The sequence below is a fragment of the Lissotriton helveticus genome, chromosome 5_1 (genome assembly GCF_964261635.1).
Source record: "Lissotriton helveticus chromosome 5_1, aLisHel1.1, whole genome shotgun sequence".
Taxonomy (NCBI): domain Eukaryota; kingdom Metazoa; phylum Chordata; class Amphibia; order Caudata; family Salamandridae; genus Lissotriton; species Lissotriton helveticus.
In genome coordinates, this window is record NC_136065.1 from 403,731,458 (window position 1) to 403,751,649 (window position 20,192).

At 43.5% G+C, this 20,192-nt stretch overlaps 1 protein-coding gene across 1 annotated transcript in view; it reads right to left on the minus strand.

Moving 5' to 3' along the window:
- Window positions 1–20,192, minus strand: part of RNF207 (ring finger protein 207) — a 664,007-nt gene that overhangs the window by 319,618 nt on the left and 324,197 nt on the right. Inside the window, exon 11 of the mRNA XM_078642621.1 lies at window positions 10,590–10,658. Within this exon, the coding sequence (XP_078498747.1) occupies window positions 10,590–10,658 (69 nt within the window). The remainder of the gene's footprint in view (window positions 1–10,589; window positions 10,659–20,192) is intronic.

Genomic DNA, 20,192 nt, shown 5'->3' on the forward strand with positions numbered 1-20,192 from the left:
CCACCTTCTCAGATCACATATCACAAAAACTGTCCATATGGCATGATCTCCCTGTGATTCTAGGTGGTGACTATAATTGTTTGCTGGACATCTCTCTGGATCCGTCCCCCCCCCCCTTGCCTGGCACAATCACACACACAGCTGCGAAAGCGCTAGGACATTGGGCACTACAGTGGCGTTTTCCGCTATATGGCGCCACAGACACCCACTGGACAGGGTCTATTCCTATTATTCTGGGGCGCACAGGCTACACGTGCGATTAGATCATTTCATGGTATCAAACTATCTCCTGCCATATATCTCAGACTCCACATACATGGGGCGTACACATTCTGATCATAATCCACATTTTCTGGAGTTACAGTGGGAGGATGAGTTGACGCCGGTTTCTTTTTGGCCCCTTCAACCAGACGCTCTTCAGGATGCGCCCTTCCGGGATTTACTGGCTATCACTGTGGCACAATATTTTGAGGAAAATGCAGACACAGCCTTGTCGCTGCTGGTGGAGTGGGACGCCGTTAAGGTGGTTGTTAGGGGACACTGGGGATGCAAGCAGGTATGTGGACACAGCTGGACAGGGATCTCGTCACTTTGGAGCGCAGGCTGGCAGATGTAGAACAGGCGGGTACAGATGATACCCAGGGGCAGCTGGGCTCTCTTCAGGAGGAACATGTGCACTTGCTAGAGTGACTGAGAAGCCTCAATTATGCTGCACACTCGGCGAGGACCCACCATATAGGCGATAAAGTGAGTAAGCTGTTCTCGTGGCTCATTCGTCAGAATGAGTCATTGACACCCTTAGTGTCGGTGAGGAAGGCGTCGGGGGAAATCGCATATATGCAACAGGACATCCACAGTGTGTTTGTGACACACTACCAGGATTTGTATAAATCCCGAGTACAAGTCACGCCCCTAGAGATACAGACGTACCTGGATGGACTAGACTTGCCGCAGCTGACACGCACACAAAGCGAAGAACTGAATGCCCCTCTCCATGCAGAGGAACTCCAAGACTGTGTTTTTTCCCTGTCCAACGGGAAGTCGCTGGGGCCATACGGACTGCAGACTGAATTTTACAAAGCATATACAGACATCTTAGTACCACAACTGTTAAAGGTGTATGAAACAGCGCTAGAAGACACCACCCTTACTGATACGCAAAAAGAGGCTCTGTTGGTTTCCCTTCTCAAAACCTGACAAGACTCCTGACCTCTTAGGCTTCTATCGCCCGCTAGTGCTCCTTAGCATAGATTATAAAATGTTTGCCTTGCTCTTAGATAAACGGATTTCGCCCCTTGTTAAGACGCTGGTGCACCCAGATAAGAATGGTTTTGTTCCAGCGCGCTGTACTTCCCATAACAAACGGAGATTCTTTAGAGTGCAACAGTACGCCACACATGCCTGGCCTCGGTCGGGCTGCCTGGTACTGGATCTGGAGAAGGCCTTTGATTCTCTGGAATGGCCCTATCTGGCGTCTGTTCTGGGCAAATATGAGTTGGGGGAGTACTATTTAAATATGGTTCGCCTTTTGTACCAAAAGCCCTCAGTTTGTGTTTGCACCGGTAAGTTAATCTCAGATTGTATTAGGGTAAGGAGGGGGACCCGTCAGGGCTGTCCACTATCTCCGTTGCTATTTTCCATGGCTATGTAGCCTTTAGCGATGCTGCTCCGGAGAGACGGCGAGGAGTGGGGTATACAGTTGAGAGATGGGATACATGCTGTTTCCCTGTACGCGGACGATCTGTTGTTGTATTTTCGGGATGTCACTGCAATACCGGCGTCTGTAACAGACATACTTAGGTAATTTGAGGAGAAGTCTCGGCTCTGGTGAATTGGGCTAAATCAGGGATTTACTCATTCAGTGCCACTGTACCAGAAGTAGCTGTCTCTTTACAAGACTTGCCCCTTACTTGGTGCACGGCCACATTCAGATAACTTGGCATTTTCATATACCGCTCGCCAGAAGACTTAATGGATGCTAATTTGATGAGAGCGATGTCAGCCTTACGAGCCCAAATGCTGTTCTGGAAGACACTTCCGTTAACTGTGATGGGCCACATTGCCTTGCTGAAAATGATAGTCCTCCCTAAACTGCTGTACTATTTTTCAAACGTCCCCCTTTACATTCCAACATTTCAAGACCGGGAGCGACAATCCCAGGACATGATATGGAACAAAGGAAGGCCGCGTATAGCGCTATGGAAAATGTATGCTCCCATTAGCCAGGGCAGATTATCTGTCCCTAATATGGAACTGTACTATTTGACTGCTCAGCTGCAATGGGCAACAAAGTGGCTGAATGACAGGTGCCTGGAGGATACAGCTACCATGCACCAACCCTGGACCCATTCTCAAGTTTGTCACCTGTTCCACCCCATCACCAAACTCCCTCTGCCACTACAGTTACACTTGGGTTTGGCCCATAAATGCTACAAAAGAAGTTTATATCTCACCCGTAAGACACCTCCTTATGCTCAGACTCTGCCATTACTGGGGACGCCAAGAGGCAAGTTAGGAACCCCGGAGGCGGCCCTGGCACGCAGCGGAGCTTGACACATTGGGCGACTTATACAGGGATGGCGCATTAATACCATTCGAGACGCTAGTCAAGGACAATGACTTACCAGTGGGTCAATTTCTGGCACACACTTCCCTCCTGAAGGCTCTGACAGCTGTTTGGGGGGACCCGACGATTGAGCCGCCAACTCATTTGTTAGTACAATACCTACACATAATGGGTGCGGGGTCACACGTGGGACACTGTCTGGCGTAGGCGCTTCTTAAACACATGCAGAGGCCGATGCAGCGACTTAGAATCAGATGGGAGGGAGACAGGAGTCAGCCTTGGACGGACAAGGAATGGGATGCCATATTAGCAGGTGCCGGAAATATAACCAGGAACTCGAAATTCAACTCATTCAAACGTATATCATACAAAGGGCATATCTCTCACCAGACAAGATAAATAGGTATTTCCACATCACCACTTCCGCATGTCCATGCTGTCAGCACCATGATGCAGATTTGCTGCACATGCTGTGGACTTATGCATCCCTCCAGAACTATTGGTGAGTAGTAGTCACAACATTAGCCACATGTATAAACACGATGATGGCGCTGTCATGGGAGGTTTGCCTTTTAGGGCTTCACACCAGATCCAAGAAGTCTACAGTCACCTCATGGTTCTCAGATCTGGGCCTCATTACGGCTAAACGTCTCATAACTAAAAAATGGAAAAATGCCGCCCCACCTGAGTCACTTAGCTGGAAGCGTTCATTCGCAATATGGGCACAGGCAGAAAGTACAACATTACATAAGGAGGAGACAGCAGGACTTCGTAAATTCCCCATTGCACAGAGCTGGGACACACTAGTGGCTGCTCTGCAGGCTGGCAACCAGATAGCGGCTGACACCGCATTATCTACAGAGCAATGACACACCCCTCAGGCCCACATCTCTTGGTCAGGGAGAGGTAACACGGCCCAAACACCATAGACTGGGCAAGTGTTGTTTCACCCAGCCTGATATGGATAGCCGCTAGCATCTCACCCACCTCTAAGCATGATAGCCCTAGTTGTTGGCAAACTAATATGCCTTGATATGTGCATTATCTCACTTATTCGCCAGACTTGTGGCTAGGAGGAAATGTACCGATAACAATATTTTTTTTCTTTTTTTGGTAATTTAATTATGCGCTCGAAATAATGTTTGTATATCATGGATGGCAGATATGCTTTATAGGTTTTAAGTTTCAGTTTATATTGAATGTTTTTTTTAATGAGATTTATTGGTGTTAATGGGTGATCACTATCCATGCTCTACCATCACATAAGTCCCTTCTCCTATTAAGCAGGGAATAGACGATAAGGTCCGATTGTCGTCATACAGCACGTATGCGCGAAACCCTGTCAGGGCTACTTGGAGGACTTGTGTCTAGTCAACGACGTGAACAACGATGACCTTATTTGATAAAAGCATGATGCAATTACACTGTGAGCAATGGCATGTAGAGGCATTGGCACATATTCTCATGTAAATATAACTGTTTGCACTGGTGTGCAGCATATTGTGTTATTTACATAGTATTGTGCGATATACTACTATGGGTTTGTATCTCCGATGTCAGATTCCAAACATATCTGTACGGATTGATGATGACAGTCCTGTTAATGTAAAATACCAATAAAGATATTTAAACAAAAAAAAGTGACAGTGAATATCAAAAGTTTAAGAATGTCAAAGATGAACTGTCCGTTACTCAGGAAGGCATTATCCTAAGAGTTTCATGAATTGCCATTCCGGAGAGTCTGCGATAACAGATAATTCAAGTGGCCCATGAAGGACATCATGGAATTGTTGCCCCCAAATGAGCTCTCCAAGATAGAGTCTGGTTTCCACATCACAATGGGAGAGTTGAAAGAGAATTAAAGGCCATTCATCTATGCAACTGCCTGTCATTGAAAAGTACTCAACACCCATTAAACATGTCAAAGTTTCCAATGCATGCATGGGAAAGAATTGCAGTGGACTTCTTCAGTCCTCTTGACAACAGACATCGGTGATTGTTGATGAATATTCCTGGTTTCCATTGATCGAAGATCTCTCATCTCTCACTCAAGAACATGTAATTGAGAGATTAGACAGCATCTCCATGACCTGGGGTGTTCCTGCGATCTTAAAGTCTAACAACGACCTACCTTTATACAGTTGAGATTTCAAAGCCCTTCTCAGTCATCTTAATGTAAGAATCAGAAAAGCACCCCTCTTTGGCCACAGGCCAATGGCCTTGTCGAACATTTTATGAGTACTCTAAGAAAGCTGTCCAGCATGCTGTACTAGAGAAGCTTAAGCTTAAAGGTGTCTCAAATTCCATTATTCGGGCTAACCGCTTTACTCCTCACTCGACAACAGGTGAAAGCCTGTCAACCTTGATGTTCAGGAGAGCCATGATGACCAAGTTACCTTAACAGACCAACCAAAGAGCAAATACAGAGAAAGAAACATGCATGAAAGACTTGGATCGCAAGAGAAAAATGAAAGCCTATGCGGACAATTGTTGACATGCAAAAGATGTGACGTTCACTAGAGGAGATAGAGTGCTTGTTTATCCACATAGAAAATGAAAATCTGATGCTCCTTTCATTGCTGAACCATTTCATGTTGTGACCAGCAAATGACACATAGTGACTGCCCAACATCCTGGGAAGTCCATTGCGTGTGACTTTTCTAATTTCTGAGATGTGGTTTATAACTCATCAGGCACTGATATCATAGTAGAGACTGCGCCTGAAAGGACAAGTGAAGAACCCCTGACTGCTGCTATTTCTCCATCACCGATGCGAGTCAAGGACGTTTCTACTGCCTGTCCCCAGCTTCTGAAGACACGGTCGGGGCATGTGATCCAAGATCTATGAAGACTCATTGAAAAGCTCTAATTGTATTTGTTTGTAATTTTTTATTTATTTAACAGTGGGAGAGATGTAGTTTTGTGTGAGTTTGTAATGATGGAACCTTTGTGGCTCCTGAAGGACTATGTAGAACTGTGACATAAGCCTTGGAGTGTAGAGAAGAGAATGCAGGTTTAAAATCTTGAGTTCGCAGTTACACGCATAAGAATAAAGACCTGTTATAATAAGCTCCATGTGTGACATGGTCATTGGCAAGTACCACACTGGGGAGGACTCTACAGGGTATACATGACCTCCACACTCACTTACATGGCTTTATTTTTCTTTATATTTCCTTCTCAATATTCTCTTCTACTCGGGACAGCTGTCTGCATCTCCCAATTCTGGTGGACTGCATTCACAAGGTAGAAAAAGCCCCCTGAAGACAGCTTCTACTTTGCAAATGTCTTGCAATCCCTTTCTGGAAACCGGTAAGAGATCAATTGTTTGCAACTACAGTTTCTGTCATAAAGCATTGATACATTGCATAGCAAATTGCACAGAAGAGAGAGAAGCACATGATGTACCCTCTTTCTTTTTGGATTCGTTATCATTTGCAAATTAAGATTTGGAAATCAGAAAGACATTTCTAACTAAAATGTGCTTGTTGTATGCGATTTTGTGAATCACAAGTTATCTGGCTGAAAAATGCTTTCTATATCAGACCCTTAGTTCATTATGCAAAAAGATGTAAACTATCCCACTACCTGGCTAGGACAAATCTGTCATCTTAACAGTCTTTGAAAGCTGTCTATAACTCAATCAGACAAAACTCCAGCTGCTTAACCAGTTAGGGGAAGCACAATCTCTAATAAACAATGGTTTATTGGTCAACATTCTTCAATATGTGTCTAAGACAAGACTCTTGGAGATCTTTGAACATCTAATTATAACCATCCACAAGAAAATACCTTACTATATCCTGAGTGGTGTACAAATAGTGTGGATAACTTTAATTATAACATCAGAAATACAGTACTGGGGTCTGGGTTTGTTTTCCTGGTTTGCTTCAATTAAGTGTATCAGACTACCCGGCTTAACATCAATGATTTATACATGACAAGGTAAGGACTGGAGACTGGGTGCCCATAAGGACATGGATTGAGGTGGCTTACCCAGGTAAGTCTATCCAAGAGCTGACTACTTTTAGGTTTTAGAAATTTTAATTTCTTCCATGGAGGCCCCTGCTACCGTAAACAATTTCCTACCAGGCTTGCCTCACCAATCTTTCTACAGCTACCACGACATTCCAACCATAGGACAGAACCAAAGCCCACACAAAAAAAATACTACTAGTTTAAGAACAGTAATACATTCTTGCGATAAGTACATGACTTGACATGACTTGTAGAAGAACAAAAAATACATAATTAAAACACACTGGCCTCTTATAACTGGTTAATGCTTATTGAGATTTAGAGACTAATTTTCAGTGTGGATTAGGGATCAGCATCCAAATGATTTAATAGGACTTTATTAGCTAATGATACATAGGGCTACACTCCATTCCTGAATTTACCACTTAACGCTAATATTTATCAATTGTCTCAGTGACGTTTTATGTAGCAAACAATGTACATTTATTTCAAAATGCATTTACCTAGGGGGTAGGGAAACCTTTTCCCCTGCCTATCTCGCATCTTATCGATGGTTTGCTGTAGTGAGGAGGAAGTCCATCAGAACAGCCTTAAACAGCCATGCACTCTTTAAGAAGCAGTGTCAGTGTTCACAATCTGAAATCTCCAAATGATTAGGAACTTGGAATATCTTAACAGGTGAGTGCTATTGTGCACAAGATTAAACTAAAACAAAATCGGGGCCATCTCCACTCACTACGCTTTACAAATTGATTTGCTGTAGCCCTGGTTACAAGTCAGGTGAAGCTGTATCCTGCGTGGAATGCAGCTCCACCCAATCACATGTAACCCATGTTCCAACCAGGGATGTAATGCAGGTACCAGCCATGCAAGGGGAGGGCCCAACCCTCCTGAGGCCCCCAACAATCCAAGAGGGCACCATTTAGCCCACAGCCAATGAATATCTGTGAGATATGAGAGACTTTTGGATTCTCAACATATTCTACAGGGAAGGGGCATCAGTTCCAGCCATGGACGTCAATTAACGAAAAGGCCAGGGATAGCAGAAGTGACATCCCATGCGCTTGACCTTCATTTTCACTCACAGGTACATATGCTTATACACATACACATTCAAACATACACACACACTCACATACCTACACACTCTACCTACACATGCACACACATTAATATATACATTCACTCTTACATAAACACACTCAAAGCTGCAATCATGCCCACAACTTACATACATTTAAAAGCCTTTTTTTTAAACTTAGCTCAGCTGCCAGGGAAAGCCGTATTCCAGCTATTTGCACTCCATTTTTTATTAAACTAATAGCGAATAATGCAATATTTTTCACTATTAGTATAATAAAAAATGACAAAAAACGAGGTGAGTAAAGCCCCTACTGACGTCCATAAGGACGAGCTGCTTCTGATCCTGCCACTGATTTTGTCACTGCTGACCCTAGGGCTCGCAAAGGCAGTGCCAGGGGTCGCAGACGCGCCCATGGCAAGCCCAAAATGACTTCCATGGTTCCAGAATCCAGGATCACAGAGAACAGGAGCATATGCCCAATTTTACAGTGGAAAACTGGTTGAGAACGTCATGATCATATCAGGCAGGGTGGCCTCTACAAACCCGCTCAAACAAGATGACGTAGTGCGAAATGCTCCTCCAGCCGACCCACAGCCTCTGCTGCCGAGTGACAGTCTCCCCACCTTTTGCCCTGTAAGTATAATTGCATTTATTTAGCGCTTACTACCCCTAACGAGGCATCAAAGCGCTTTTTCAGTGAGTAGCACACTACTCTGGAGCCCATAAAGGATTAGTGATGAATTAGTACAGTGAAATTTGAGAGGTGGATATGTTAGTCAGTTTTTGGATTGAGAAGGATAGTGGAGGGATAGCTGAGAGGGAAAAGGTTTGCATATATATAACACTTGCTACCCCTGATAATGTGTTGAAGTGCTTTTTTGGCAGGTAGCATGCTATTCTGGAATCCATAAAGGATTAGTGGTGAATTGGTATAGTGAAATATGAAAGTAATTCGAGCACTGGATATTTTAGTTTGTTATTTGGATTGAGAAGGATAGTGGAGGGAAAAAGTTGGAATTTATATAGTGCTTGCTACCCCTGATGAGGTGTTGAAGCGCATTTTCAGTGAGGAGCACGCTACTCCGGAACCCATATAGGATTAATGATGAATTAGTATAGTGAAATCTGAAGTAATTTGTGCGGTGGATATGTTAGTCTATTATTTGAATTAAAAAGGAATAGTGGAGGGATAAAAGAGGGTAGGATATAGAAATATGTTGTATTCTTTTGTTTTAGTTTATTGGCGTTGGAGGGGGTTTGGGATGAGTAAAGGGGAGGTGGAGGGGAGTTAGTATATAGAAATATTAAATTAATGTGAGCGGTGGACATGTTAGTCTGCTATTTGGATTGCAAAGGAATAGTGGACGGATTGAAAAGGGATGGAGGGATAGAGAAGGGCAGGGTCTAGAATTTGTTTTTGTGGAATTTATAGCACTCCACAGGGGTCTGGGATGAGTAAAGGGGAAGTGGAGGAAGAAGAGCCAGAGGGAAGGGTTTAGAAAGGCTAGTTTGGGAGATCTGAATAGTGAAAGAGGCAAGAAATGAAGCAGGAAGGGGTAGAGAAGGGAAGAGTCTAGAAAGGGTTATTTTGGGGTTCATAGTAATGGTATGGGGTTTTGGATGAAAGAGAGAGTGAAGGTAGAGGATATATTGATAGAGGTATAGGGTGAGAAATAGGGCAGTGCATTGGAAAAGAGTAGTAGAATGAGGTTCGAGATGAGTCAGGGAGTTGAGGTAGAGGATATATTGAGAGTGGTATAGGGTGAGAAATAGGGTAGGTCATTGGATATGCAGAATTAGAATAAAAGAAATAAATATAGATACATAAGTACACGGAAGGTATGTATATAAATGTATATATTTATATTATTGGAGATAAATAGTTATGATAAAATATTTACTTATTTATGCAGTCACTTATATACATGTTAAAAACAGAGTAATGTAACTATAATTAATGTGTACATTTGTTAAGCAAAATTAACGAATATCTATGTTTTTAAAACATAATTATTATACACGTTTATACAAACCAATACACATATGTAGGCAAGTCTCTATAGTCTGAATAAATCTTATATACTGAGGGATATGCTCTATTTTTATGTTTGCATATGGTGGTTATGGGGCGAAGAGCCAATTCTTAAGTAGTTTTCTGAAGATAAGGGGGATCTGTGGATCTTATGTTGGGGGATAAAGAGTTCCTTAGTTTGGCTGCTTGAACAGATGGCCAACCATGTTTTTTTTCTTGTACATTGGGATTTTAAGGCGAGGTTCCACTCTAGAGCAGATGTTCCTTTGTTGAATGTATTTTGTGCTTTTATTTCTAATGAAGAGTGGTCCTGTTCCATGTATCACTTTGTGTGTGATACAAAGCAGCTTGAACGTGGATCTTCTGGCAACCGGTTTCCAATGTAGGGCTTTCAAGACAGGGGAGATGTGGGCTTGCTGCTTTATATGACCTATAACCAGCACAGCCCTACCCCCACACTCCTACTTAATACCAGGCTCAATGCAAGTAGTACATGGGTACAGACCTGTCCCTGGAATTAGGGATAACCATACAGATCTGGACTCCATGATTTGCGGTGCATGTGGTTATCCTCAAATCCATGGCCAATTGGGTTGCCATCTACCAAGTGCTTAGAGCAGGCATTACATACATTAGTTGCGGAAATACAAGCTGGTATCAGTATTCTGGCCAAAGTATGCCCACATCTAAAACTGGGAGGCACTTGTAATCTGGGCTACAACAGCACGATTTAGATGTGGGTATAATTGGCAATTATTGCAGGGCAATTTCATTATTTAAAAAACATTTGATGTGGTCAAGACCGATCCAAAATAGTAAAATGATAATAAAGTAAGTACATGCACATTCCGTTAACCCTGCTATGTCAAGTGATATGCATTTGTATGTTCACATAATATTTTATTTTCTGCAATTTTATACTAGCTTACCTTGCTACTTTGCGTTGGTCGCAAACGATGAGGAAGTTTTACAATCTTCTGTAGTCGCTCCATCAGTTGCTATAAAAAAGAAAGGAGAATATTCAAAAAAGTCGAAAATGATGACTACCCAGTCTAAGTTTTGTTGTCCCAGAAAAGTCCTCACTATACCTTGCCTATGACTTTTGCATCGTATGACAAATCTTCATGACATTATCTGGTTATCATGAAAAGTTTGGGGGTGATCCATGCAGTAGGGATTGAGAAATTGGGGCGTGAAATAAGGGTGCGTTTGTAATGTTAATTCCCATGGGAACCTTTAGCCACACCTACAACCCGAACTACTGAACAGACTTACTCCACATTTGGCAGGGAGGTAGATGTTGGTTCAAGGAAATGCCTTTTGCCTATTTGATGTAAATCTTTTTGGTAGTTGTTAGAGATTTAAGCTGAAAATTATAGTGATATCTCTGGTGGCAGGTATTTTGTGACGATTCCGCAATTGATCACGGATGAATGCACCAACGGGAATGCTCTGATTGCTTGGACAAAACCTGAACCGAAAGTTGCGGCCACCATTTTCTTGATGAGGAACTGTTCCTGGGGCTGAAAATGTCTGAAAAAGCTAACATAAGGGGTCAGGTACTCTAACTCCTTGATATTCGTGATGATGACGCGACCACCAGTAAGGCCCCCATGTATCATTGTGTGGACATTGCGACTATTATGGCAACACCACGAATATTGGTTGAAATATAAAAATATACATATATTTGTACACACTAGCCAGTGAATGTCACACACCTATGTACCTACTCATAAATTCACTCAGACACTTATAGGCCCATTCACATACCCACTTACACATCCATTCATATATCTACTCAGATACTGATGTACCCACTGTCATACCCATTTAGGTACTCATGCATGCACTTACAGATTCACTTGGAGAGTAGTGCACCCACATACATACCCACTTAGACACTCATACACCCACTTACAGGCCCAGTGTGAGACTTTTGCTTCCACTGACACACTCACTGCTAGACAGACCCACTCAGAGACTTGTGCACCAACTCATAGATCCAGTCACAGGCTCATGTACCCATTCACATACAGGGTCAGAGACTCATATATCCATTCACACACCTATTCAGACACTCATGCACCCACTCAGAGACAACTCAGACACTCCCACACCCAGTCAGAGACTCACTCAGACATTCATGCACTGACTCACAGACCCAATGAGAGACTTATAATTCCACTCACACACCAATTGAGACATCGATTGTATCAGTCACAGATCCAGTCTGACAAACAAGTACTGACTTACAGAGTAACTTATACTTCCACTCATTCATTCACTGATAGAGAGATGTACTCCAAGACTTATGCAGCCAGTGATACGCTTACTGAAAGACTCATGAGTCTACTCTGATATCCACTCATAGACTTATGTATGCAGTGACAGACCCACTCAGAGACTTATGCATGCACTCACATAACCAAGCGAATCATTAATACAGACTGTTATAGAGATATTGAGATATTAATAAATGTTTTTATAGAGTTAATTAGGTAGTGATTTATCTAGCGTGATGTTAGAATCAGTAAGATAGTTATAATTGTTGAATGTGGTGGTGGCTATTGAATTCCTGCTTTTGCTTTGCATTTTCACAACGTATCTGCAATGATTGCGGGTACTGACATCATAGCGATCTCCGACTTTAACGCGAACACAGAAAATACATTTTAGAAATGGTTTTTATAGAAACTCTCTAGAAAAATATGATTTTATAGAATACTGTAAGAAACCTCTAGTGTGGAAAGTACTGTAATGTGCGGGTATATATGTTTTAGACTTTATGAAAAAAGTGTGATCGTTTGAATTAGCTTTTAAAAAACCTTAGAATTTCACTGAAGAAGCCAAAGTTTACAGGGACATTATAGTTAGGAGATAGCATTTAAAAAATCTTAGAAATTCACTGAAAAAAACAAAGGTTACATGGATGTTATAGTTAGGCTGACATTTCACTAGTACAAAACCAGAGAAATTCAGCACTTATAGTTTGCTAAGCTAACTATAACTCATGCCCCCGCAATGCACTGCTTATGACAACTCACTTATTACGTCACTCTTGACATGGTTAGTGACATCCCTGATGACATAACTGATGACATCTCAAATGACATCATTGCGTGTAGGCCTGGGTGGAGTTTGCAGAGTTTCACTACGTGGAACTCCGCGAATTGACAAAAAAACTCTGCCAAGCTATGCGGAGTTCTGCGAGCAGCGAAGTGCATTACCTCAAGCCGTTCACACAGATTTTTAGCGCCGGGTGTTTGTCCCACACTGTAAAATCAGCACAAACTGCATCACTTGAAGTGCAAGAGTGAGCTGCTTCTTTCTACCTCTTGTGTAGAAGCACCTTCCTCAACGTGAACGGACGTTTTCTCAATTTGAGCGGTAGCGACGACCATCCATGATTGCCCACATTGAGAAATCTCACTGGGATGCGGTCATAGAGTGCTGAGTCCTAAAAGTGAACCCCCTGTGTGTGTGAAACTTGACATAATTTCAGGGCGCAAGCAGTAGCTCCATCTGCTGCTGCATGCTACCCTGCAACATCTATTTGACAATGTGCCACATTTTGCGTCAATTAAGGTGACAGAGGTCACAAAACTGGCAAAACTGCATGCTGAGACGGAGATGTGCTAATGCTTACAGGCCTCAAACCCTCCATTCAATGCTGTATGCAATTAGGTACACAGCTGATTCCTCCCTTTTACATGTTAGTGAAGCGGTCCATGTGCAGCTAATTACATGCGTTCCATTTGCCCTATGCACAATTAGTTCACAAATACTGTCTTTCTTGCAGTGCAAAATTACGCTTAAGTTTGTTTTTCAATTCTAGAAGAGGGGACGGGAGGACTAATTAATACGCTAGAAGGTTAACTGTGTGGAAGTGAATGAGATGAAATTAGATTTCCAGTTGTGTTGTGAATTCCACTCCTCATGAAAGCAGCTTCAGGATTGGTCTGAGCACTATCAGCCAGCGCTTCCAGGCAGACTGGGAGACAGTGCCTGTTCTTTCCAGCAACAGCAATGGAGCTGGGGCTGGAGAGAGCTTCAGTGCGCATGGAGGTTTGGCCGGCCTGAAACGGCCAGCCAAACCGTCATGCGTAATGTAACAGTGCCCACCACTGCCCCACCAGCAGTGCCATCCCCCTGGACCCACCCCAAAGACTCATCAGAGTCCTGAGGGCGGGTCCTAGAGATTAAAATGCAGCAATAATAAAATGGATTTAAAGCCTGTTTTATTATCGTTTTAATTTAGAGTAGTGGCGTAGGGCAGCACTCTTCCACCCTAATGGAGAGGACCCCGCTGCAAGGGACTGAAGTAGATCCAAAGTTCAGGCCGACCACAATGGAGGGCAGGATAGCTACAAGCTACAAGACTTACGAAGGTCCCAATGAAAAAATATCTTGGATTGAGCAAAGCGTTGATGCTGAGGGCACAATGCATCAATCTTTTCCATGCAGTCGGGTCACTGCATCGTCGTTGAGGTCCGTTGAGATGAAGGCAATGCTTCATCGTCGAGCCACGCAGAGCGTCGTTGTCGGGTCCACACAGGCTGTAGAGCCACAGTCGTCAAACAACTTATGCATTGGCTTCAAAGAGCGATGCATCAATTCTCACTGGTGCAGTGGTGATGATGCATCCGTTTTTGTAGAAAACAGCTGCAGAACCCACTTCTGAGGCCCAGGACTGGAGGAGGCACCTCAGAGAAAGGTAGAACTTGGAGTCACTCTGGGTTCAAGTGAGATGGGTCCAGTCCTTGTCTTCAGCAGGGCAGAGATCAGAAGGCAGCAGGGCAGCTCAGTAAAGCATAGAAGCACTTCCTCAGAACAGTCAGCCCAGGCCCATTGGCAATCCATACAGCACAGCATTAATTAATCCAGCAGAGTTCTTCCCAGGTCCAGTAGTGCACTGATTTTTTAGGGTCAGAACCCCAGTACTTATACCCAAATATGCCTTTGAAAGGGGGGGTTTGATTTCAAAGCAGCTCCTTGAAGTGCAGATGTCCCCTTTCAACCCAACCCTGTCTACCAGCCTATCTGTGAGGGATACTCAGTTCTTTGGGTGAGGACAGGACACATCCTGCCAACTAAGGCTATCAGAATACAGATGAATGCAGATGAGTCCTCTGTCACACCCACCCTTTCTGTCTTTGTGGCTGTCTAGGGGGAATGCACAAAGTATGGCTGTCACCCCGCCAAGACGTGTACTGGAGACAGGCTGCAGGTCCACTGACCAAAGTTAGGAGCAGAGAAATGTCCACTTTTCTAAATGTGGAATTTCTAAAATAATAATACCAAATCCAACTTTACCACTAAAGAGGATTTCTCATTACCATTCTAAAGATATGAAACATGATTTAGCTATTCCTTCTAATCAGGAATTACTGCTTAAAATTGTTTTGAGGAATGCCCAAACGTAGCTTATGAGAGGAGTAGGCCTCACAGTAGTAAAACACGTATGTAGCTGTTTGACACCTCCTGGACATGTAAATCTTAAAAGTGCATGTCCTACCTTTTAGTTACACCTTGCCCATGGGATTAGCTAGGGTCTACCTTAAGGGGGACCTATGTGCAATAAAAGGGGAGTTTAAGTATTGGCAAGTGGTTTTAAATGCCAAGTCAAGGTACCAGTAAACTACACATACAGCCCTGCAACGACAGGCCTGAGACAGGTTTAAAGGTTACTTGTGTGGGTGGCACAACCAGTGCTGCAGGCCCACTAGTAGCATTTAGGTTACAGGCCCTGAGTATATGGTATACCACTTTAGAAGGGACTTACAGGTATACTAAACATGCCAATCACGTATACACCAATCTCATCATGTTTTAAGGGAGAAGCACATGCACTTTAGCACTGCTAGGAGTGGAAACCTGCTCAGAGTCCTATGGCCAACAAAAAGATACAGCAAAAAGTGGAGGAGAGCAGGCAAAAAGTTGGGGAAAGAGAGAGGTATAACATTAACTTACTTATAAGTCCATAGTATGTGGTATCAGGTGTACCCAGGGCATGTACGTTAAAGTTTCCCTCAATAGCTGCAGCACCTTTTGTGCCACCCTGAATATGACAAAATAAAACATGTCTCCCACCCTGCCACTGCAGACTGGTAGAACAGTTTTAAACTGACTCAACTTTGCCATTTAAACTAATGACAAAGTCCAAACTTCCCTTTTCTAGCCACCACTCATCACATGTAGATGTGGAGGGCTGTCTCCAGTGTCGAGGAATGCATAGTTTGGCCGCGACAATGAAGTTTGCCAACCATCTGTACTCATGGATTGTCAAATCTGGAAGGCAGAGATACTCTGTAGGAGAGCCAGCTGGGACATGGGGGTGATGAGGAAGGGATCATGAAGGTGAAGGTGAGACCAAACTGCTGCCCAGTAGCTGGCAAGTATCGTTCATGACCAGAGAATATGATATAGGTTGCAATGATCCGCATTCAATTCCAGCAACGGTTGTGAGGTAATAATTTGGCCGGTTTGAGTTTCCATAGTGACCAACAAAAGTCATGGTGTTCTTTAAAGTAGAGGAACTTTAGTCTGATTTCCCTGAGAACCCTGTCATTATCTTCCTTAGAATATTCGACTCTTTCGGAGAGTAGACTTCACCCAGTAAAATTATCCAAGCTAATCTAGACGTGTTGCTGGAAGGACCAGAATGTAGTAATTTAATGAGTGCTACACACAATCAGGAGACTACTACCTCATAGCACCCCAGAGCATGGATGTAGTAAAGGATAGGTCAGATGGGATACTCCACTGGCTGAGCTCCTAGTAAGGCCCTCAGGAAGTGGGTTAGTTGATTATAATGCCACTGGCCTGCATCCCAAAGTCCAAACTCCATTGGCAAAACAGGAAATTACTTGAGCAGTCCTCTTTCCAGGACACTGCGGTTGCCACAAGGACAGAAATTGGGGCCAAAACAAGATTTGGTGGTCTGGTATATTGGCAGTGAAGGTTATGAAACACTGAGAAGAAGTCATTCGAGACGTACCATAGGGGAGCCTCCCATAATGGGCTCAGGTGCACTGCCAGCAGTGATAAATGGAAGACTAGACTGCATGATCTCATATGGGATAGTCACAAGCCTCCAGCTATTGTATCAGCCCATAGATGGGACACTCAGAGCCTCGGTTTGCGTCCGCTCCAAATATAGGAACTGAAGTCTGCCTTTATACCCGCCAGGAGGTTGCTAGGGACTCGAAGAGGGAGCAAACCAAAGAGATAGGGGAATCGGGGAGCTACTGCCATTTTTATAATCTGTGCTTTCCCTCAAAGGGAAAAGTTGAGGTGCGACCATCTCAGAAAATCATGGTTTGTGCACTCTATCAATGGGAGAGAGACCCGTTTTGATTCTGACACCCAGACAGTAGAACCCGCAGACACTCATCTCATATTATTGCCATAGATGCACACTGCCATAGTAGATTGAGATAGAAGGTGCACCTCCCACTTCGATCAATTGATTTTGTAACCTGTTAACTGGGAGAAATCCTCAATTATGGACTATCGAAGCAAGTGGAGCAAAATATCATCAGGGTAGGAGAGGGATTTGACCTCTCCTGCAATGGTGGGTATGCCTTTTACCTCTTGCACCTGACGAAGCACCACTGCAAAGGGTTCTAAGGCAAGTAAGAAGAGAAGTGGGGACCTCTGACAAGTGGCATGCTCAGCAGTGGATGATTCCAACAGGAGGCTTCCACATAAAACTTCTGCCATAGGCGTATCATATAAAGAGCTACAATCTCGGATGGCTGATCCTTTGATTACCATAAAAGATGCGCCTGCATCCATAAGTGGTCATAGGAACTACGACCCGGAACAAAGTCCACCTGAGAATCATGGAAAAGTCAGGGGATTACCGTACTATGGCACATCGCCAGTACTCTAGCCATGATCTTCAGATCCACGTTGACTAGAGATATCGGTGGTAGCTGGTGCAATCTAACAGGTCCTTATTGTCTCTCTGAAGGAAAATAACGGGGTCCTTGTTATTAATAGATCTCAAAGAACCCTGGGCCTCCACTGCATAGAATTCCCAAGTCAAATAGGGCACTAGGAGGTCCTTCCTCAACTCGTCACATTCACCTGGTAACCCATATTCTCCTGGGGACATGCACGTTTGGCATGAGGAAATAGCATCAGCCAACTCTTCCTATGTGATTGCCCCTGATAAAAGAGCCAACCTCCCTTCTATTACCACCGGGAGAGGTATAGGAGTTAGAAAGGTGCTCACCTGCATGGGCTTGGCTCCTAAGTATTCCATATAGAGGGAGGCGTAGTAAGAAGAGAATTGATTCACAATGCCAGTGGGGTGTACTAACTGGTTCCCCATTGAGTCATGGATCACTGAGTACAAGAAAAGAGGTCAGTTGCACAACCAAAGAAAGTACAGAAATGATGTCTCAATGGACTGCACCCAGAACCACGGCAGGAGCACCCTTCCTGCGCATCGTCTCCCGAATCACGGGAACTACTTGAACTACTTTAAGAGAATAAAACACTTCCCCTTTTGATTAAGTAACTGCCTTTTATCTCGGTCATTTGACCTTCACTCAATTGGGATCTTCAAGTATCACACTTTAAAGTTCAACCTACATACGGAACAGTAACTCAGGACTGGACCATTCGTCCAGACGATTATCTTTAGTGCACCTGGTCTCGAGCGGAGCCGGGTTGGAAATATCACCGGCACAGCGACCTGTGGCCATATACTCTCCGACTACAGCCCTGAGGAGTCGCCAAAAAACTCTGTAACCTTTTGGCGACGAAACACGTGTCGGCTGGCTATCCACAACATTAAAGAGGAACCAGTTCACCAATTGTCCTCTTTTTCTGCGAATGTGGATTCTGAACTTTTAAATGTCCATTGAGACACCATTTCTGTACTTTCTTTGGTTGTGCAACGGACCTCTTTTCTTGTACTTAATGTGTGTCTTTACACACATGCTTGGAGGGGTTTAGGGTCTTATCCCCCTCATCTCTATGCACACCTGAACATTTATATCTTTGTTACTCCCGTGAGCTAGTGCGCTCAGTATTTCCCTCAACTAAAAACCCTGGTCTTATTTGTGTCATGGATCACTGAGTAGGTCATGTAAGATTCTCTCTTGTTCAGCTGGATGGCCAAAGTCTCCCCACCTTTTCCCTATGGTCATACCTCCACCATTTCAGCTTAATTAGGACCTTCTCAGATACTTAGAAAAGTACAAATTAAGGCATATTTTGGGGAGCTTCAGTGGCTTCTGAAGTGCAGGTGAAGGGGCTGCAATGTACTAACCTGTAAGTGTATGAACACTGGTTTCTAAAAGATGAAGATCAGCAGGGTCTATGTGCTTGGCCTGCACAGAATCAGCCAGCATTTTGCCATGTAAAGTTGCCTTACTGGACAGCCATAACACTCTTTGCAAGGTACCAAACCCACATTGCCAGAAAGGTAAGATCAAATGTGAGTACGCAGCTGTTCTTTACCCTTGAGCAACCTGTAGGTGACAACTTTCATTCACCATCGGCCTGGGGGCAGTGCTATTCACGTGATTATGTACAAGGTCTCTGAACCCTGTCATTTCGATTATGGCATCCCCGCTCCTAGTCGTGTACATAATTTGGTCTGGTGCTAAGTTCCACTTCCCACCAAACAGCACAGGTGACTTGCTAAGGGGGGACAAAAGTCTGGAGATTTGTAGCAGAAAGTGAGTTTTATCAATGCTTTTATCAATGGGGGGACTTTTCTTAGGAACAACTGAGTCCCCCCTTTTGCTAGGGTGTGCATATGGAGCCCATGATGTACAACTTGTCCAGGATACGTAGCTTGGCCAGTACCCAGCACCTTCTCTCATCCGTTCAAGTTTTGACAGTTTTCCTCGGGAAACCATTCCCTATAAGGATTGCCAAGGCACTTTTTTTTAGCAACTGTTCAAGGAGGAGGTCTCTCTTTGATTGTTGCGGGATCTGCTGCTGCTGATGACTGTGTCCACTTATTGTTGTTTAAGCTTGGATGATTCCACTTGGAATAGATGGGTCTCCTGCAACAGGGCTATATCCACATGTTTCGTGTGGAGGTAGTGCAGGATTTTCTTACGTTTAATATAGTCGGTCATGCCATTGATGTTTATAGAGATCAGGGTCAATGGTGGAGTTCCGGTCAAGGGGAAATCCCTGGGTGCACCTTCATATATGGCCTTATTAGATCTCCATACCTATCTAAAGTAGCCAAAGAATATAATTTCCACACTAAAATAGGAACGTTCACAGGCTTTTTTTTAATAAAACATAAGACAGTTTGTATACAATGACAAGTTAAAATTTCAAAGGACGATCTTTGAAACAATATGATAAAAACAATAAATTTTAACAATCAATCATAACGGTTCATTACATTTCAAAACACATATACCAAAATTATTAAATCAGATATTAAACATCAAAATCGTTTAAGACAGAGTTCACATGTAAAAATTACACAAAATCACAGTGAAAAAACATTAAAAGAACCAAAACAATCTTCAATAAACCCCTACACTGCG